The following is a 19,745-nucleotide window of genomic DNA, read 5'->3' on the forward strand; positions in this document are numbered from 1 at the left end:
CAAGCGCCCTTCTGGCAGGGGTCAGCCGGCAGCTGCTTGCCGCAGGGAACCGGGACCAACACGGGGCACCAGAACCGGGACCGCCCTCGGCGAGAGGGGCGGGGCTGCACGAGGGCGTGGCCGCTCCGAGGGGGCGTGGCACACCGGGGAGGGCGTGGCCCCGCCTGGGGCGGGTCTTGCTGGCGGGGGCGGGGCCCGCGGCCGTGCCGGAAGCGGGGCGGGGCGGGAAGCGGCGGCGGCGGTTCCGGTGGCGGCGATGAGCTTCGTGTGGCCCTGGCAGTACAGCTTCCCACCCTTCTTCACGTGAGCACGGCCGGGGCTGGGACCGGGGCCGGGGCCGGGGCTGGGGGATGCGGGGCGGGGAGCGCGGGCCGGTGGTGCCCGTGCCCATCCGCCCCCGTGCATCGGTGCCGCGACCCCGCAGGCTGCAGCCCAACGGCGAGACGCGGCAGAAGCAGCTGGCGGCCTGGTGCGCGCTGGCGCTCGCCTACAGCCAGCAGCACCGGCTGCCCGCCATGACGGTACGGGAGGCCCAGGACATTCCGCTCTTCGCCAACCACCGCCTCCAGCGTATCCTTTGGGCCCGGTGCCCGCGCCCCCCGAGCCCCTTCCCCCCGCCTCCGCCCACGCCTCCTTAACCCGCGCCCAGGGAAGCTGCCGCTGGAATCCATCCAGGTGGTGCTGGAGGAGCTCCGCAAGAACGGTGGGTGCCTTGTCCGTCCGTCCGTGCCCCTCCCGCAGGGCAAGGAGGGCAGCAGCCGCTGGGCTCCGTCCCGGGCCGGGGCTTGTCCCTCCCGCGGGGATGGGCTGTGTCCCCGCCCGGTCACCTCCTCTGCCCGGGCTGCTCGCGGCTCCGCGGGACCAGCCCTGCCTCTGCAGGCTGCTTTAGCGGGGAAGAGAAATCCCTTTCTGTAGACATGGCAATATTTAGGAAGTCGGAGTGAACTGTAGGGCAGGGGCTGCTCTGTGAAGCTGCCTCCGATTGCACTGTCTGGCACATGCCCTGAAATCTGCATGTTTGATCCTTATTTTGGACCTGTGCTCTGCTTCAATCCCTGTTCCCTATTGTTTCTAGGGAACCTGGAATGGTTAGATAAGAACAAAACCAGCTTTCTAATCATGTGGAAGAGGCCGGAAGAATGGGGAAAGCTCATCTATCAATGGGTGAGAGCACAGGGGCTGCACACCCACACCAGGCTGTGTCCATGAGGACAGGGGGTCCTGGCTGCCATTTGGAAAAAAGCACTGCTTGCTTCCTCACTGCTTTTACCCTTCTCCTTGCACTTCTCTCTGTTTCAGAGAGGTGAGGATCCATTAGCAGCTTGTCACTTGCTGTGAGCTGCAGTGTGAGTGGCGAGTGTTGTTTGTCCACCCCCAGTGCTGTTGGCTGTCCCATGGTGAGGACAGGGCAGTGTCTGTGTCTGGCCTCTATCTGGCCTAAGTTCTCACTGTGAAACACACAGGCAGGAAGAGCAGAGCAGCAGGAGAGGGCCTGTCTTCATTCCCTCAGGCTGCACCTCCTGACCCCTCTCCCCCAGCATGTCCAGGGTTCTTCTGCTTTTCAAGTGCTGTGCATGCTCCATGTTACACACTCCAGGGGGTAGGAGAGATCAGACAAGGATGTTCAGCCACATGGATAAAATTTGCTATGTTGCCTTCATGTTTCCAGGTGTCCAGGAATGGCCTGACCAACTCTGTGTTCACACTGTACGAGCTGGCCAGTGGAGATGACACAGAGAATGAAGGTAAAGTTGGGGCTTGTGTTCTGGAGTAGGTTTTCAGAGCACACTGGATTGGAGCATGTAAACAGTTGATTGCCAGGTTACAGTTTTGTGGATTAAATATTTTGAAATCTCAGATGCAAACTCACCCTTTCCCACTATTGGCACTACTCCAAATGCTTTTATCACTTTGCAGGAATGTCCCCCTCTGTAATTGCATTTTCATTGCCCTGTGCCCAGCATTTTATCTGGTGTGGTGAGGGGTGTTTTTTTCTCAAGACAAGCTCCTGCTCTGCTGTCTGATGGCCTTTAGGCTCTGTTCCTGAAGCAGAGATGATGAGCCTGTCAGTGTAGCCATGACTCTGGGTTTGCTGTAGTGTGATGGTGCCCTTCAGAGCCCTCACCATTGCTGCCTCCAGTCCCTGGACCTCACAAACCTGTTTGTTTCCTGATGCTATTTTTTTTTTGTCCTGTTGTCTTTCCCTAGAGTTTCATGGCTTGGATGAGGCTACACTGCTCCGTGCCCTGCAGGCCTTGCAGCAGGAGCACAAGGCTGAAATTATCACACTGGATGATGGCCGAGGTGTCAAGTTCTTCTGACAGGAACCTCCTCCCCTTCCCTGCTGCAGTCTCAGGTCTCACTGCCAAGTGTTGCTCTCTGGGCCTGGCTTCAAACTGTGACTGCAAGTAGCTGCATCTTGGGATTTCTTGGGGCAAGATGAGTCTGCAAACTCTTCCAAAGACTTAGGAATATCCTGAGATCCTCTGTCTGTCTGTTCTCCCTGTTGATGTGTTTGAGAGGCTAAAGCTGCTCTAGGCAGTTCTGAGGGGGACCACCCAGAAGTGAAACTGGACTGCTGCTGGTTCCTGTGATGGCCTCAGAGCAGTCCCAGCTGTCTGGCCAAGCTTGGCCTGAAAGAGCCCCCCTGTATCCCTGCCAGCCACGTGCCTGGGTCCTGCAGTCCTGCTGCAGTGCCAGGGGCTGAGGCAGGAGGAGGGGACTGGCCATTGTTGCTATGCTGTGGAAGCCCTCAGTGGCAGAAGGAAATGCCCTTGCTGCCAAGCAGGCTGGGGGAAGCCAGGGAATTAATTTCAGGTGATTAAAATGAGATGTATTTATAGAGCAACCTGGCTGTTTTCATCTATCTTTATTTTTCCATCAGAGGCAAAACAGAGCAGTGCACCAGATTTCTGCCCTTCAGTCATATTTCCTTGCTGCCTCAGGGAAGTGCAGTGGTTCCAGGGTGGGAAGCAGCAGCACAAGTGGGTTTCTCCACTTGCCAGAGTTGTGGCCTGTGGGTGCCCTCGCTGCCCTTCTCAACATTTACTTTAAATTTGCATGTGCAGCCTCCTGGAAACCCCTGGGTTTGTGCAGAGGTGATGAGGTAAGCCCTGTACCACTGTGGCTGGGAGAGGCATGACTCAGCTTTGGGCTCTCAGTGCTGATAACAAAGTCCCCAACTTGTCAGGAGCTGTGGCCCAGGTGCAGTCACTGACCCTGCCAGTCCTGGGGAAGCAGATGGCTGTGTTGGGGCAGGATCACCTTTCCCTCATCAGTGTGTGCATGTCACTGGCAGAGGTTGGGGGCAGTGCTGGAGTGACCTCAGGTCAGAGCAATGTGGTCAGTCTGGGGGTCCAGCAGAGCAGATGGTTCTTGCACCCCACTGTCTGCCCCTGTCTGACATTCCCTGCCCCTGTCTGACATTCCCTGCCCTTGGGAACAACCTGGCATTGGCTCACCTGTTCCTGACAGCTGATGTCAGTGTTGAGGAATTTTCAGTGTAGGCAAGATACTGGAGTCCAGGGGCTGTGAAATGTAAAAATTTGTTTTTTAGCAGGTGCCCAGTGATCTGAACTTGGTGGGATGTGCTGCTCTGGTGTGGGCACATTGCTCTGGAACTGTGGCTGGAGCCCAGGCTTCCTCTCCATGCTGGGCTCAGCAGTGCTGTGGAGGAATTCCTGAGTGCCAGCACTTCTCTGCTGGCAGGAATGCCAGGCAGGGGCACCAGGAATGCTTTGTGAGAGTCACTGACACAATGAGCTGGTGTGGTCTCCTTTCTGAGGACCATCACCCCTGTGAGCTCTGTCGTGGTCCTGCCAGAGATGGTGCTGAGCAAACCCAGCAGCAAAGGCTGTGCCATGGTGTGTGCCATGAGCCCTGCAGTGCATCTGTCCCCACAACTGGCACAGGCTCTGCCCAGCCCAGAACTCTGCTTGATCAGAGATCATCCCTCTATGTCTGCAGCCACCAAAGTCTCTCTGTAGGATTCATGTGCTCCCAGTGTCTGCCCTTTGGTTGTTTCCATGTCCAAGATCTGCCTCTCCCTTCCTCCCTTCATTGCCCCTGCCCTCTGTGGTTGCTCTGGCTGCTCTGTGCTCTTGTACTCCTGCAGAGGGCAGGGTGCTGTGCCTGAAGGTGTTTGTGTTTGATCCCAAACAATGAGCCTTCAGCAGCTGGGCCAGGAGTGTCTGTTCCTGCTGCCTGTGCACGATGCCGACCTCCCAGCACTGTGTTCCAGGCTGGGAGTGCTGTATGTAACCTGGCTGTCCTTGAGGGAGTCTGTGTTCTTAATTAAATTTGCTCCCTTCTTAGGAAATGGCTGATGTGACATTAGATAAGCCTAAACCCAGCTTTTCATTCCAAGGCACTCCTGGCAGCAATTCCCTTCTCCTTTTCAGCTTCCTATTTAGTTGCTTACTCAGTGAGGGGGGGGAGGAGAAGGAGGAAGAGTACGTCCCCTCTGCAGAGTGGACATTGTGTAAAATTCCTTTTCCAAACCCTCTGGGCTGGTTACCAGAGACCACATCCAGTTTTGCCTTTGAGGACCCTGTGGGATCAGCTTCCCTGGGCTGGGCAGTCCTGCTGCAGAGAGATGCCACTGCTGAGTCTGAGGTGTCACTGCTGAGGCTGTGGGATGGGTCCCACAGTGCCACTGTCAGCTCCTGCTGCTGCCCTGGAGGGAGAAGATGTGCCTCTGTGGAGGTGCTGTCCTGCCCAGCCACACAGCCCTGGGGAGGGGCTTGCTGGAGGAGGTGGCTCAGGATGTTTTTGGATGGGGAGGTGGCTGATACAGCCCTCTCCTCCAGCCTGTGGCCCCTCAGAGGCCCTTGCCATGTCTGGCTGTGGTGATTAGGGCTCACTGGCCAGGGTGAGGCAGAGCTCAGAGGGGCTGGGGCTGAGATAAGGCACTATCAGGCTGGGCACACTCGGATCCCACTGGTTAAGGAGGAAAGATTCCAAGAGAGGTTTTACTTTATGCAGCTGCTTGGGAGCAAGAGCTGTTTCAGTTTGATAACTTTATGTGTTGGGATAAATGTGCAGGTGGGTCCCATCTGCACCTCTGGGCTGAGGAAATCCTGTGCAGTGATCTGGCCAGGATTACAGCTACAGCTGAAGTTTGGGTGCCATCTCTGCCTCCCTGAATTCACATGAGTTAGGGTGAGAGACACAGAAGTTCCCATGGGTATGAGGTGGTGAAACCAGCTATGAAACAAGCCTTGAGTGTCCCTGGAGCTTCCTGGGACAGGCACCCTGTGCTGTACCATCCCAGATGTGCATCCCCTTCATCCAGACCCATCTGTGATCCTGCCCCAAACTCTGGGATCAGAACAGACAATTCCTGGCGAGGCTTGGTGGAGCCTGGAGCTGAGCAAGGCTTTGATTCATGATCTAATTCTAAGGAGAGTGATTACACAGTCCCCTGTACTTTTTCTGGCAGCCAAATGCAGGTGAGAAATGGGTTATGTTCCCTGATTGTGGCGGTTCCTCAAAGCAGAGGCTGGCACTGGCACCTGCAGCCCAGAAATGTCACCCTGATAACGCTGGGGAGCTGCAGTGGGCGCCTGATTGTGGAAAAGGAGCCTGCTGGTTTCAGGCCAAGCTGGCTGCAGATTGGTGTTCCTGGCCAGGTCAGAAGACCTGTTCCCCTGCCTGAGCTGCTTCCCTCCTACCAAGTTCTGGTGTGGAGTGGCATTTGGGGGATCATTTAGGAAATTGCTCAGACCTCTCACAAGGAAGGTGTGGGAGGGGACAGTTGGAGCCAACTGATTTCCTCTCCTGTCTGCAGGGGCCTCACTGGACTGAGACACTCCCCTGCTCCTCTGGGATCTTCCAAGGCATCTCATTTCACGATGGAAACCCTTGATAAGGAGACATGAGCCTGCCAGGGACCAAGCTGAGATCCCTACCTGGCTCTGTGTCTCTCGTTGGAGAGCTGGGGCTCCCTGCCAGTCTGGGCTGTGCTCCTGGGCCTGGACAGTGCATGGGCCCTGGCAGGGACCCCCTGTGGGGGCAGCCACAGAGTCAACTTGCACGACCTCAGGCAATGCTGAGAAGTGGGCAGGTTCTGGGCAATGCTCACCTGAACAAAGAGCATTCTTGAACAGAGCTGAGTAAAACCATGTTGTTTTTCACAACCTGAGAGTCACTCATGGCAGGGCCATTGCAAGCACTGCACCTGTGGCCTTTTGGCTCCAGTGGCCATGGGCACCCGGTGCCCCAGCAGCAGGCAGGGCTGGTGCTGGACATGGTGTTCTGCCAGCACTGCTTGTTCACCTGGGACCGTGCCCCTCGTGCTCCAAGGAGTGCAGGGCTGACTGGGGATGTGGTTGCTGCTGCCTGCTCACCGGCCAGTGCTTCTCGAGCAGCTCTTGGCAGGGAGGCATCCCTCAAACTCCTGTTGGGAAGGAGGTAGCTGGCTCCTCTGGTGCTGGAGAGGAAGCTTCAGGCAGAAAGAGCTGGGTCAGGTGGGGGTAGCAAGGCAGTGATCAGCACTGTGACAGAGGCCGGCCAGGAACATTTCATTAAACGCCTGTCCCTCCCTCCTGCCAGCGGGGATTTGTGGGGAGCAGCCGTGCGGGACGTGGCCACAGCCGAACTGCAGGTCAGCAGCCCCGGTCACCCGGCCTCACCCTGCGGGTGCCAGGTTGGCGTTTAGGAGACCGTGACTGTGTTCTCTTGTCGATCCACTCCTTAATGTTTCCGGTATCGTTGAGTAGAAACAATTTGACCTCAGGGAAAAGAAATTAGCGGTGGACTCAATGGCTTTGTGTTTTGTGTAAACAGCCTCACCGGCAGAACAACCTTCTCCTTCAGCTTGGAGAGACAACACGCTCTTGTCCTGCTGTTGGCTCCCGCGGGGCTGACACACACCTTCGACTCTTCCTATTTGCGTGACCCTAATTTCAGGATTTCGGACCGTAGTGAACCCGAGCGGGATTGTCTGGGGCAGCGTGAGGGGGAACTCGCGTCCCGGCAGTGGGACTCGGCTGCTCCAGGACACGCTGCTCCAGGACCAGCCAGAAACTCCGAGGAAATGTTTAAACCAGAGACGTTCCTGCGTCCCGGCTCCGGCTGCGTCAGTCACAGCAGCCCCGGAGCCCCACGGGGGCGGTGGCAGGGAAGGGGCTGTCCTGCGGGGAGCCCCGGGGGCAGCCGCGGCAGCGCGGGTCCGGGTGGGCGCCGGGCGGTGACCCCGGGCTGGGAGGGGACATCTCGGCATCCCGAGCGGTGCCGAGGCGCGGGGCGCTTGCCCGCCGCTCGCAGCCCGTGTCTGCAGCTCTAGGGCTGGGCGCAGTCCCGGGGCCACTGCTCTGTGCGGTGTCGGTGCTGTGCCCCTGCCCGGCGCGGTGCCCCTGCCCGGTGCGGTGCCGGTGTGGTGCCCCTGCCCGGTGCGGTGCCGGTGTGGTGCCCCTGCCCGGCGCGGTGCCCCTGCCCGGTGCGGTGCCGGTGCGGGGCCGGTGGCGCAGCGCGGGCGGGGGGCGGCGGTCGCTGGGGGCGGACCCAGGCGGGGCGGGGGCGGTGCCGCCGGGCGGGGCGGTGGCGGTGCCGGGGCCGGTGCCCGAACCGGGTCTCGGCGGTCGCTCCTGGTTGCGGGTGGCGGAGGCAGCGGGTGCGAAGCTGCGCGGGAGCGGCCGCTCCGACCGGGCTTGAGCCGATGCTGGCGGCCGAGCCCGCCGCTGCCGGAGCCATGTCCCATCCCGAGGCGGAGCGGGCGGACAGCGGCTCCGCACCGGAGCCGGAGCCGGGTCCAGGGCTCCCCGGACGGGCCCCGCACCGAAGCCGCAGCCGGCGGCCCTCGGGGCGCGATTCCCGACGTGCTTCCTCCCGCTTCAACCGGCGGAGCTCGGCCGAGCTGGAGCTGCTGGGATACCCGGCGCCGGACGGAGTGCGCGAGGGGTCGCCGCCGCCGCCGGCCGCTGTCGGGCTCCGGGAACCTGAGGAGACGGAGAGCGAGGAGGTGGAGACGCGGGCGGTCGCCACCTCCCCCGACGGCCGGTTCCTCAAATTCGACATCGAGATCGGCCGCGGTTCCTTCAAGACCGTCTACAAGGGGCTGGACACGGAGACCACCGTGGAGGTGGCGTGGTGCGAGCTGCAGGTACGGCCCGTGCCAGCGCCTCCGCCCTTACCTGCCCCCACCCACTGGCCCCCGCCCCGGGGCAAGGGGCTCCGGAGAGGCACTTGGACCCTCTTCCGTCCAGTTTCCCTGGCGTGTGCAGCCCTCCCTGGCCCTGACCCTGCTGCCTACTGCTGGGTGCTGTGTGGGACCCGCGGGGCACCTCCCCGGGCTGGAGCCTGTGCCGGCGAGGGCAGGCACCATCCAGCCTCCGCTTCTGCCGGTCGCTGTGGTGCCCCACAGCAGCAGGGCAGGGAGCTGGAGCTGGGTGCGGGCTCCCCTCGCTGCCTTGCACTGTGCCCATCACTGCCAGTGCCTCGGGGCCTCGTGGGTCTGCTGGCCCGGACCCAGACTCCTGCTTACTGCCGCTGCTCCTGCTCATCACGTGCTGTTTTCCATTTGCTTTCTTGCTGCCTGCACTATGAAGTATGTCAGGGTGCCCACGTTCTTGATGCCAGTCCCTGCTGTGGCACTTTACAGGGAGATCTGGGGCTGAGCATCCCACTGTCTTTCTGTTACTCACCAGCTCGCAGCTTTCCCTCCAGGGGGACAGCGAGGGCAGCAGTGCCCTCTCTGCCTGCCTGCCTCTGCTTGTGCTGGAGCTGCCTCCAAGGTTTGCTCCGATAGCCCTTGGAGTGCTCTGGGCATGTGCCTGCAGCGAGGTGGGGCTGGCTGTCAGCTGGGAGCAGGGTACGACACGACCTTGGTGCTCTCTGCCTGCTTGACCTTGGCTGAAGTAATGGCCACCTGTCTGTGCTTTCTGTGATGCTGCCAGGGGCTCTCTGCTGGAAACAGCTGGACCTGTGGTTCCAGGTGTCTGAGGAGTGTGCCCATCTTCTCTCTGCTGCCACATCTCCTTGGCTGTCCTGCAACCTCACACCAGGATGCTGAGAGCAGTGGTGATAGTGTTGCCTCTACAACACCCTTGCCCCTCAAATGCTTTTGATGAGCTTGGTCTTGTCCATGGAGGTGCCCAGGGACATCTGTGCTGTGGGGCTACATTTCTCCTTGGAGCCCCTGGGGAGGGGCTTTGGTGAAGTCCAAAGTCTCCCACAGGCTCTGGGATGGTTGCTGTGGTGGGAAGGTCCAAGTCCTTGTTGACACAGAAAACGTGTCTTGCGAGTTTGTTGTCTTGTTCCTAAAAGCTCAGTGCAGTTGCAGGTAGCTGTCTGGGCTGGGTCCTTGGGGTGGCTGTAGCCCAGCAGAGCAAGAAGAGATCCTGAGAGACTGGTGGGTGGTTTCTAGAGGGGCTGACTGTGGCCTCTTAGTGGGGAAGGTGAAGATTTGCCCTCACTCCCATGGGTTGCACAATTGCTTCAGCTGTTGAGGGCTCAATTCAGAGCCAGCTCAGTTCTCCTGCCCTGACAAAGCCCCACAGCTCCATCCAAATGCCCCTGAGCTCTGTGAGTCCTGTGTCCCTTCAGGTGCAGCCACTGGCTGGGACAGGCTCTCCTTGGTGAGCCCAGGACCTTCCTTCTCTGGATGAGTCAGCTGTCTCCAGTGCTTCCCACTCAGCTGGCGTTGTGTCCCTCGCTGTGGGTCTCAGCCCCATGTCACAGCTCCCCTGCCCTGAGGCCTGGCACACCCAGCAGGGCTGGCAGTGTCTCCTTTCCCTGCACCCTGCTCTTCCCTGTGGCTGTGTGCAGGCAGTGCTGCTGTCCTGAGAGGGGCTGCCAAGGGGATGAGACTGCACCATCTCAGATGGAGGTGAAAAGGGAGCTGGGAAGCAAAATGCTGCTGTGTCCAGCAGGTAATGCTGGCCCCCTTGCTGGTCCAGCGAGCCAGCCAGGCAGGAGTGGCAAAAGCCACTCAGTTGTCCCCTGGAGGTGGTTGTGAGAGGTTGGGGTCCAGGATGAGCTCCTGCCAGGGACCCTGGAAGACCTGGCAGACATGACCCTCCCCCAGGAGTGCAGCCAGGTCCCTGCTCCCACCCCTGCCTGCCCCTGCCACCCCTCTGCCCCAGCCCTCTCCCCTCCCCACCCTGGGTTTGGCTCCATTCCTCTGACTGCTCTTTATCCAGTGTCTCTTGTACCCAAATCCGTGTCCCACAAGGGGCTAAGAGCACAGACACAGACATTTAGAAGTTTGTTTTTTTCAGCAATCATGCAAAGAATTGGACACTGTGACACAAATACGGGATTTGGAACCACAAATAAAAATGGTTGTGGTTCTGCCATTTTAAAAATAGCTTTGTCCTGTGCACTTCACTGTTCTCCTTCTATTGCCTTTCAGTTCCAAATGAATACTTAACCTCAGGCCTGACCTGTTCTGCACCAGAGAACCTGGTTCAGCTGCTGTGATGGATCCCAATCCCAAACCCCAGCTCTCCCTGCTGTCCTTGCTCTGTCCTTCCCTCCTCAGTCTGGTGAGCTAGAGGCTGGTTTTGCCTGTCTTCTGTCTTCCTGTGAGACCCCCCTGGGGACCTGCCCATCCCTGTCCCCTCTCCTGAACGCAGCTCTGTCTGTGCCTCCCAGTGTGTCCACAGCCCCACTGTTTGTGCTTTCCAGCTTTAGCCTGGCACTATTTCTGTCGTAGGTGCTGCAGGCGGTGGGGAAAGAGGAAACAGGGAGGAAACCAGAGGCCCAGAGTGGGGTCGGGCTGTAAATACCTGACTGTGTGATTTTCCTGTGGAACCCCTTGGGGTTCCCCAGTGGGTAAGAGCATTCTGGGCAGCAGGCACTGCTGTGCCTCCCCTGGCTCCGGTGCCCAGGTTGTGCAGGTAACCTTAGCCAGCAGCCCCAGGGCTGCAGGGCACCTTGTGTGTGTGCTCACGTGGCTGCAAGCACACACAGGCTCCTGCTCAGTGGGGCAGACCCACAGGGAGGGCAGGGAGGTGCTAGCACCCACTGCTGACAGAAAGCTGGCTCCTCTGTGGGGGGCTCAGGACCTCCCTGTGGCTGCTGACATGGCTGGAGGGAGAGTGCTGGGCACTTTCCAGCTCTGGCTCTGTGCCCCACCATGGTGTTGCTCTGAATGCCCTCCAGAGTGCAAGTGTCAGTGCAGAGCCAGGGCCCTTGAGGGCTGTGAGAGCAGGACAGCCAAGGGCTGCAGGGATGGGAGAGCCCTGTGGGTGTGCAGAGTGCACTGAGCACCACGCTGCCCAGCTGGGAACAGCCTCCTGCTGCAGAGGCAACAGCCCCTCAGCCACTCAGCCCCACCCTCCCTTCTCCTGCCCTGGCCTCAGCTCCTGGTGTTGGCTGTGCTGGGCTCCTCAGCAGCCAGCTCCTGGCTCACAGGATGGGCTGGACCATTGCCACCCAGCTCCTCAGAGTCACCATTCCACCATCCCCAGTGTCCTCCTCCACCCTGTGCTGGTGCTGTTAGGAGAGGACATGGTGTGCCCAAGGTGTGTGCCATGTCTGTGCTGGCAGCCCTGTATGCCCTGCCCTTCCTCCAGCCAGGCTGTGGCCAGGCTGGGCTTCGATGGGACTCAACAGGGAGAGTATCAGCATGCACAGGAGTGGGAGCTGCTGCCACTTTGGTCATGTGGAAGGAATGATGCCAAGCGAGCCCAGCAGCCCTGGCACAGGCTCAGGGGACATGCTTGGCTCCCCCAGACCTTACTCCAGGCACCAGCACTCTGGGAGAGTCTTGTGCTGGGGCTCTGCCTGGAATTGGGCATGGCACAGTGAGGGCTGTGCTGGCACAACTGCTCTAGTTGGGGTCCACTCTCGCTGAGCTGGGACAGCCGTGTCCACCCATGACTCCCCACCTGCCCCTGTTCACAGCCTGTGCCAGCTTCCTCATGCTCCTGCAGGTTTGTGGGGTGCAGTGAAGCCTCTGGACACCTCTCAGTGGGGAGAAGGGGGCCAGGGGGGCGATGGTGGCTGTGGCACTGGGCAGGGAAGTTGCTGTGTGCTGCTGGCCGTGCTGGGGTTCGAGTGCTGTTTTCCTCCTTCCCTATGAAAGGTCCCATTCATGCTGCTGCAGCAGGCTCAGGTTCTCATCTGGGCTGAGCCTGTCCCTGAGCGTGTATTAAATGCAGGGGGATTATGGAGCAGCTCCAGCCAAGCCATGGGGCCGCCTGTGATGCAATGAAAATATTACGAAAGCTGACGGGGCTGATGGATGGTGGCCACTGGCCAAAAGGCCGAGCACAGCTCTGGCAGCGCTGGTGGTGGGAGCTCTGTGGCAGCTCCAGTTTCCTTGGCCTCTGAATGTGGGCTGGGCAGGGGTCCCAGCTGGGAGGCTCCCAGGCTGTGCAGCAGTTGAGCTCTGCAGGACCCCAGGCTGTGGTGGAGCTGCCACTGCTCCTGCTCCTGCCCAGGGCTGAGCACTCGCAGCTGCTGCACTCGGGGCTGGATGTGGCTCCTCTAGCTCTGGCCAGCATTTCCCCTCTTCCTGCACCCTGGGGCTGTGTCTCTTCAGGATGAGGGGGCTGTCCCCTCTGCTGGCCCCTGCCCCAGCTGCAGTCAGCACCCTCGGCTTGTGTTTCTACTTTAATTAACTCGAGCAGAAGGAACATGGAAAAACCTGGGCTGGAGCTTCCCCCGCCTGCTTTCCCCAACAAAGGCCTCATTGAGGCTGGCCCAGCACCCGGCTACACAGAGCCCAGGGCTGATGGTGCCCCAGTGGGGCAGAAGAGCCATGGCCATCGTGTCTGCACAGGCCAGCATGGCAGCAGCTTCTGCAGAGCCCCCTGTGTCCCCTCCAGCTGCAGGCTGGCGTTCCCTGCCCTGAGGCAGCTTGGTGGGCTCCAGCTGGGGGCTGAGTGAGGAGAATGGGAATGGGCAGCCCCAGCACAGGGCAGTGGGGAGCTGCATGGGTTCCTTAGTGCCCCATCTGTCCTGTACCCACCCAGAGTGGTGGGCTGGTGGGGGACTGCAGTCCAGGGTGGCCCCAGCCATGAGTGTGCCACATGCTAGGGGACAGCAGATCTGACCCAAGCTCTGTGCTGGGGCCACAGAAACCTCCTCTGCCTTGTATGTAGGAGTGGGGACGGGGATGTGAGAGAGGGTTTTTTGTAGCCAGGGCACCCCCCGTGCTCGCAGGACCCCACGTGCCCTTCTCACACCCTCACTGGTCCCACAGACACGGAAACTGTCCAAGACGGAGCGGCAGCGGTTCAGCGAGGAGGTGGAGATGCTGAAGGGGCTGCAGCATCCCAACATCGTGCGCTTCTACGACTCCTGGAAGTCAACCATCAAAGGGCAGATCTGCATCGTGCTGGTCACAGAGCTCATGACATCTGGCACCCTGAAAACGTGATTGGGGCGTGCAGGGGAGGGAACAGGGTCCCTGCTGGGATGCTTTTTGCTGCTTGCCCTGTGTGGTCATCTGAGTCCGGATGGGCTTGGCATGGCAATGGGAGGAGGGTGGGCTGGAGCCAAGGCTGGGGCATGAATCTGAACCCAGCAGGTCTGAGCCCTGTTGGTCCCTGGCAGGTATTTGAAGCGCTTCAAAGAGATGAAGCTGAAGGTGCTGCAGCGCTGGAGCCGGCAGATCCTCAAGGGTCTGCATTTCCTGCACACTCGCTCGCCCCCCATCATCCACCGCGACCTCAAGTGTGACAATATCTTCATCACGGGCCCCACGGGCTCTGTCAAGATTGGGGACCTGGGCCTGGCCACGCTCAAAAGAGCCTCCTTTGCCAAGAGTGTCATAGGTGGGGCCGGGCTCGTGGGAGCTGTGGGGGCTGCAGGGGGTGGGAGCACCAGGGGCTGAGCCCTCGTGCATCGCCCAGGCACCCCCGAGTTCATGGCACCGGAGATGTACGAGGAGAAGTACGATGAGGCCGTGGATGTCTATGCCTTTGGGATGTGCATGCTGGAGATGGCCACCTCAGAGTACCCCTACTCAGAGTGCCAGAACGCCGCCCAGATCTACCGCAAGGTCACCTCGGTGAGGCCCCGGTCCCGGCTGCAGGTGCTGCTGCTGGCTGATCCCACAGCAGGCAGGGCATGGGGCTGGGGGGATGGGCAGCTGGAGCTGCCAGACCTTGCTGCTGTCAAAATGTGCCACTGTGCAGGCTGTGTGTGGCTAAAGATAGTCTGGGCAGTGAGGGGTTGCTCTGCCAGGCCATGGAGCTGTGGGTGGTGGTGGTGGTGGGGCCATGGCTTGGCCAGACCCCACATCCCTGGCCCTGCACCAGCCACTGCCAGTGTGTTAATGGGGTGGAACGGGAGCAGGCTGCTCGGTCACCCTGGCCCGGGGCACTGCAGCTGCCCTGGCCAGTCACAGCCAGCTCCTGCCAGCTCCTGCCTGTTGGGGTGGAAACTCAGAGCCCTGGGGCATCCTGGCCTGTGCAGGCACACATGGCCTGGCCACAGGAGCTACTGCACTGGGGGGCCCTGGGGGTCTTTCCCTGGGCGCTGGGAGCCCCGTGCTGCAGCAGGTTGGCACAGGGGGTGCTCACTCTCATTCCCCCAGGGCCTGAAGCCCAGCAGCTTCTACAAGGTGAAGGTGCCTGAGCTGAAGGAGATCATTGAAGGCTGCATCCGCATGGACAAGAACGAGAGGTGGGGGCAGAGCGGGGCCTGGGTGGCAGGGTCCCCCCTGGCCCTGAGCCCACGCTGAGCTGTGCCCTCTGCAGGTACACCATCCAGGACCTGCTGGAGCATTCCTTCTTCCAGGAGGACACAGGGGTGCACGTGGAGCTGGCTGAGGAGGATGACGGAGTCAAGTCTGGGCTCAAGCTCTGGCTGCGCATGGATGACACAAAGAAGCTGCATGGCAAATACAAGGACAACAACGCCATCGAGTTCCTCTTTGAGCTCTACAAGGATGTGGCAGAGGAGGTGGCTCAGGAGATGGTGGGTACAGAGATGGGGGAGCCCTGGGGGCTGTGGGGTCCCTACACCCTGCAGTGACAAGCTCCCTCCCGTGCAGGTGGTCCTGGGCTTTGTCTGTGAAGCTGACTACAAGCTGGTGGCCAAGGCTGTGCGGGACCGTGTGGTGGCCATCAAGCGCAAGCGGGAGAAGCTGAAGCGTGCTCAGGGTGCGCCATCACCTGCAGAGCCAGAGGAGGAGCTCAAGTCCCCGCTGCCACCTGGTGCCCCCACGCCTGCCCTGGCCACCCCTGGCTCTGGGGACTCTGCCTTCAGCAGCACCTTCCCCCTGGAGCCTGAGGAGCCCGAAGCTGACCAGCACCAGCACTTTACCTACCGGCACACCAGCTACTCCTCAGCCACCTGTGCGTAGGCACCGAGGGGTAACAGCAGGGTGGGCAGAGGGGCAGGAGGTGGGTGGGGGGGGTCTGTCAGCTTCTCCCAGCCCCACAGCCCTTTCCCAGCTGCCCAGCCAGGGAAGGGACTGGCTTTGGTTCATGCCAGCACTCTTCCTCAGCCGACTGTGAGACGGATGGGTACCTGAGCTCCTCTGGCTTCCTGGACTCACCAGACCTGGCCCATCGCAGCTTTGTGGCCATGGACCCCACCAGCCCCCCGCCCAGCCGGCCCGGGCGCTGTTTCCCCACGGTGAGCACAGCCCCAGGGGCGGGGGGTCAGGGCAGCTGTGGAACCAGCTCACCCCATCCTCTCCCTGCAGAGCATTGCAGTGCAGCTGCCCACGGAGCATCTGCCCCCCGCCAGTGGCTTCTCCTCCTCAATGGACAGGTGAGACTGGGGGGGTGGGCAGGGGCTGGATGGGGAGCGTGGCGCTTGGGAATGGCCACGCTGATGCTCTGGATCTGCTGGGGCTTCCTGCAGCTACACCTCAGACGTGGCATCGGGCATGAGTGATGGCTATGAGGGGCTCTCAGCCAGCGAGCAGAGTGCCAAGCTGCCGCCCAAGCGAGCCTCGGGGAAGCTGCTGCGGCGCCGAGCCCGCTCCAGGCTGCGCATCACCAACGTGAGTGCCACAGGGGCCAGGCAGGGGCCAGGCAGGGGCCAGGTGGGTTCTCCTGGGCTGAGCCAGCCCTGCTGCCCACAGATCTACGACAAGAGTGACCGAGTGGTGGAGTGCCAGCTGCAGACCTACAACAACAAGATGGTGACCTTCAAGTTCGACCTGGACGGGGACAACCCGGAGGAAATTGCAGCCGCCATGGTGAGAGCAGGGTGAGGGTGAAGGTGGGCTCTGCCTGGCTGGGCTGGGCACTGACTGGCCCCTCCACTCTCAGGTCCACAATGAGTTCATCCTCAAGTCGGAGCGGGACAGCTTCATCAGCCGCATCCGGGACATCATCCACCGCGTGGAGACCCTGCTGCGCAAGGACGGGCGCAGCGCCGCCGAGCTGCCCAAGGGCCCCGAGGCTGACAGTGCTGTGGGCAGCCCCGTGAGTGCCAGCCTGGCCCTGCCAGCGCTGGGGAAGCTGCTGCTGCTGCTGCTGCTGCTGCTGAGCATGGCTTGGGATGCTGCCTGGCCCCAAGGAGTCCAGGGGGGAGGGGGGCCTGGGGTGCAGGGTCCTCCTGTAGTCACTTGCCTGCTCCTGTGACAAGTCCAAGTGCTCCCCAGCCCAGAAGAGTCTCCAGCTCCTGTTCCCAGAGGTGGTGGGTCCAGGGTGGGGCCCAGCAGGGGCTTTGCACAGCCTGGCTGGGGCCTCTGCCCCAGTGCTGGGCTCAGCTCATCCTTCTCGCAGGTGGACCTGCAGCTGCAGGGGCTCTCGCGCTCCATCTCCTCCTCATCCTCACTCAGTGGTACGTCTGTGCCCCTGTGCAGGCCCTTCCTGTCTCCCCAAGCCCCATGCAGGGCAGGTGGGTCTCAAAGGACATGTCCTGCCCTGGCTGAACCTGGCTGTCACCCCTGTGCCACAGATCTGAGCTGCACCAGTCCCAGCCTCTCTGTCCAGTCCCCTGTCCTGCCGTTGCTGAGCCGCTCCCCATCAGAGACCAACCTGGCCAGTCCTGTGGAGCCTCTGGCAGCCCCAGTGCCACTAGGGTCCCCCACAGGTACCAGTGCTGGCAGGGTGGGCATGTTCATTGCGCTGGGGCTGCCAGCTGCTCACTGTTTCCAGGCTCTGGGTGCCTGGGCAGGGGTAAGACATGGCCTTGGGGAGCTGCTCCTGATGCTTCTCTCCCTGCAGGCTCAGCACAGACCTGGCCCCTCGTCTCGATGACTCCCTCCTGGCTCACATCATCACCAGCACTGACACCAACACTGACCCCCCAGACTACCCCAGGGGGCCCTGTCCCCCCAACCCTGCCCCAAGCCCTCCTATCCCCCCAGCCTCTCCCCACATCCCCTGTTCCCTGTGAGCCCAGCAGTCCTCTGAGCTCCCCTGTGACCAGCACACCCTTGTCCCCCGCTGCCCCCCTCTTGTCTCTGGCCAATGTCTTCTCCCTGGCAGTGATGACCGTGGCCCACACTGTCTCCTCCTTTGCCAGCTCAGGTGGGCAGCTCTACCCAGCACTGCTGCCACGGCCGCAGAGCCTTGTCCTGGGTGCCCCACGTTTTGTCTACCCTGACCCCACCAGCACAGACAAGCCAGTCCCACCTGGCAGTGGGATCCTGGAGTCAGTGGGAGCTGATGTCCCCACTGCTGGGGTGCCCATATCCTCCCTTCCCTTGGCACCAGCCCCAGTGTGCCCCACAGGCAGTGAGCCCATGGGGGGCGCTCTGCAGCTGCCAAGCACATGCACATCTGGGAGTTCAGAGCGCAGCACGGTGAGTGTGGGTGTACAAGGGCTGTCCATGCCCACTCTAGGTGGACCTCAGTGTCAGAGGGCTGGGTGGTTGCTGCAGATGCTGCACTGGGATGGGACCTCATGGCTTTTGGAGCCGCTGGGATGCAGGGAGGGCTGAGTGGGTGGCAGATCCCAGGACACAGAGGGCAGGACAGGAGAGAAGAGGACCTGGAGTGGGACCTGGGGTGGGGCTGCTGATGGTACTCAGGTGCCCACAGGTGCTGCCCGGTGCCCCCAAGCCCAGCCACTCTCTGATCATCTCGGAGGCACCAGCCCCCAGCGTGCCCAAGGCCCAGCTCTCGCCCATCAATGAAGGTAGGGTGGGGCAGGGCCAAGGCTGTGCCGTGTGCCTGTGCCTGTGCCAGGCACCGCAATGCCCCGGCCAGCCCATGTGCCTGAACCCCACCAGCTGCCCCTGTCCCCAGCAGAAGCCAAGCCCCAGGTCCTGGGCCGGTTCCACGTGGTGCCAGCCAAGGACCTGCCTGTGACCTCTCCGGTGCTGGGCAGCAGTGATGGAGAGCAGCTCAGCACGGAGCCCGTGGCGAGTGGCTCCCCGCCACCCCTGCTCCCTGACAGAAGCCACAGCTCAAGCAGTGACTCGGATGCGGCACTGGAGGCAGCAAAGCGAGACCCCAAGGCTGAGGAGGTGGCAGCCGAGGGGGGCACGGTCCCTGCGGCGCCAGTGGGGAGCGACCCAGGGGACGGCCCTGGGGAAGAGAGCACAGAAAATGTGCCACAGGCCGTGCTGAGCCAGGTGTGGATGAGCTACCCTCGCAGCTTGTCCTACGTGAGCAGCGACGACACTGAGAGCGAGGACGAGGAGATCTGGGAGGAGCTGCAGAACCTGCGCCAGAAGTGAGGAAGGGGGTGGGCTGCACCTGGGAGGCGACAGATCTTCCAACCCAGCCCGGGTGGGAGTTCGCTGTCCCTTCTGTCCCTTCCCCGAGTCCCCGCTACCAGCGCCTGTCTTCTCCCCAGGCACCTGGCTGAGGTGCAGCTGCTGCAGAGCGCCCAGAAGAAGGAGATCGAGGAGCTGTACCTGCGCATGGGGAAGCAGCCACCGCCGGGCATCGTCTCGCCCGCAGCGATGCTGTCCAGCCGCCAGCGCCGCCTCTCCAAGGGCAGCTTTAACCCCTCCCGCCGCAACAGCCTGCAGCGCCTGGAGCTGGCGCAGCCCGCAGGTGCCAGCCCCGCTCCCCGCTCCCTCCAGGGCACCCGGGCTGGGTGGGGGCTGCAGGACGGGGACCCCCGGGCTGAGCTGCACAGCCCCGTGCCCTCCCTCAGGGCCGTTGTCCCCGCAGGTATCATGCGCCGTAACTCGCTGAGCGGCAGCAGCACCGGCTCGCAGGAGCAGCGGCTCAACAAGGGCGTCACCTTCGCCGACGACCTCGGGCGCGTGGTAAGGGACAGGGGCGATGCCATGGCGTTCCCCGCTGACCCTGTGGCGCTCGGCTCACGGCTGCTTCTCTCCCCAGTAGCTGGCTGGCCAAGAATGATTCCATGAACTACCTCATGCAAGTGCCTGCTGCCCGCACCTCCCGGCGGGCAGTGTCAGCCCTGCAGAGCCCGGACTCCCTGCTCCCCTTGGCGTAGCCTGCAGCAGGGAACCCGTGGGACTCGCAGGGATGGGAGTGCTGGCCGGGTGTGGACCTGTCCCACAGGTGTCTGCCTGCTGTCCCCAGCCCCTTTGCTGGGGGACATGTGCGACACGTCTCCACCCTTCGTGGCTGTAAGGAGCTGAGCCCGCCCCGAGGACCCCCGGCTTGTCCCAGCCCTGCCACCACCTCAGCCTGCACCGGACCCCGCCCGCCCTGCGGAGGGGCCTGAGCTCCCCGCGGCCCCGCCTGCTGGAGCAAAAGGATCCGGGAGCACTTTGTTATGAACTGGTGTTGGGAAAGCGTTTTCATAAACATGAATTGAATACAAACTGGGTCTGCGTTTGTGTCTGTCGGGCAGGACGCATGGCTGTGTGACAATAAAGAGCAAAACAGAAAATCCCCCCCAGCAGCCCCTGAGGGGGACGAGATCCTGAGCTGGGCTCAGCCCAAGAGATGCCTGACAGG

The 19,745-nt window shown here is 61.7% G+C and overlaps 2 protein-coding genes across 9 annotated transcripts; both read left to right on the top strand.

Moving 5' to 3' along the window:
• Positions 1–181: 181 nt before the first annotated feature.
• Positions 182–7,190, top strand: VPS25 (vacuolar protein sorting 25 homolog). Of its 3 annotated transcripts, none has more exons than XM_079328036.1 (6): positions 182–303; positions 425–570; positions 650–703; positions 1,076–1,164; positions 1,670–1,745; positions 2,209–2,848. In XM_079328036.1, exons 1-6 carry the CDS (start codon positions 257–259, stop codon positions 2,319–2,321), a joined length of 525 nt encoding a protein of 174 aa, XP_079184162.1. In that variant the 5' UTR covers positions 182–256; the 3' UTR covers positions 2,322–2,848. The 3 variants fall into 3 exon arrangements, with proteins under 3 accessions (XP_079184162.1, XP_079184161.1, XP_079184160.1); XM_079328035.1 differs by lacking the exon at positions 182–303 and adding an exon at positions 5,789–7,190 and having other exon boundaries at positions 310–570; positions 2,209–2,356; XM_079328034.1 differs by lacking the exon at positions 182–303 and having other exon boundaries at positions 310–570.
• Positions 7,191–7,513: 323 nt separating this feature from the next.
• On the top strand, positions 7,514–19,613 carry WNK4 (WNK lysine deficient protein kinase 4). 6 transcript variants are annotated; one of them, XM_079327974.1, is made up of 20 exons: positions 7,518–8,101; positions 13,151–13,323; positions 13,504–13,724; positions 13,803–13,960; positions 14,489–14,577; positions 14,652–14,871; positions 14,948–15,251; positions 15,404–15,534; positions 15,605–15,672; positions 15,766–15,907; positions 15,989–16,105; positions 16,179–16,334; positions 16,638–16,695; positions 16,813–16,947; positions 17,082–17,662; positions 17,901–17,997; positions 18,111–18,537; positions 18,661–18,863; positions 18,984–19,081; positions 19,158–19,613. In XM_079327974.1, the coding sequence occupies exons 1-20, from the start codon at positions 7,658–7,660 to the stop codon at positions 19,158–19,160; spliced, it is 3,825 nt and encodes a 1,274-aa protein (XP_079184100.1). In that variant the 5' UTR covers positions 7,518–7,657; the 3' UTR covers positions 19,161–19,613. The 6 variants fall into 6 exon arrangements, with proteins under 6 accessions (XP_079184096.1, XP_079184098.1, XP_079184097.1 ...); XM_079327975.1 differs by having other exon boundaries at positions 7,569–8,101; positions 18,108–18,537; positions 19,161–19,214; XM_079327970.1 differs by having other exon boundaries at positions 7,514–8,101; positions 13,803–14,577; positions 18,108–18,537; positions 19,161–19,214.
• Positions 19,614–19,745: the final 132 nt, after the last annotated feature.

Source organism: Erithacus rubecula (genome assembly GCF_903797595.1).
Source record: "Erithacus rubecula genome assembly, chromosome: 27".
NCBI lineage: Eukaryota > Metazoa > Chordata > Aves > Passeriformes > Muscicapidae > Erithacus > Erithacus rubecula.

Coding starts and splice junctions, on each gene's coding strand:
- VPS25 (XM_079328035.1), top strand. CDS start 351: ATGCGGGGCGGGGAGCGCGGGCCGGTGGTGCCCGTGCCCATCCGCCCC. Junction 571..649: donor CGCCAACCACCGCCTCCAGC/GTATCCTTTGGG, acceptor ACCCGCGCCCAG/GGAAGCTGCCGCTGGAATCC. Junction 704..1,075: donor GGAGGAGCTCCGCAAGAACG/GTGGGTGCCTTG, acceptor TATTGTTTCTAG/GGAACCTGGAATGGTTAGAT.
- WNK4 (XM_079327970.1), top strand. CDS start 7,658: ATGCTGGCGGCCGAGCCCGCCGCTGCCGGAGCCATGTCCCATCCCGAG. Junction 15,252..15,403: donor CAGCTACTCCTCAGCCACCT/GTGCGTAGGCAC, acceptor ACTCTTCCTCAG/CCGACTGTGAGACGGATGGG. Junction 16,106..16,178: donor AGGAAATTGCAGCCGCCATG/GTGAGAGCAGGG, acceptor CTCCACTCTCAG/GTCCACAATGAGTTCATCCT.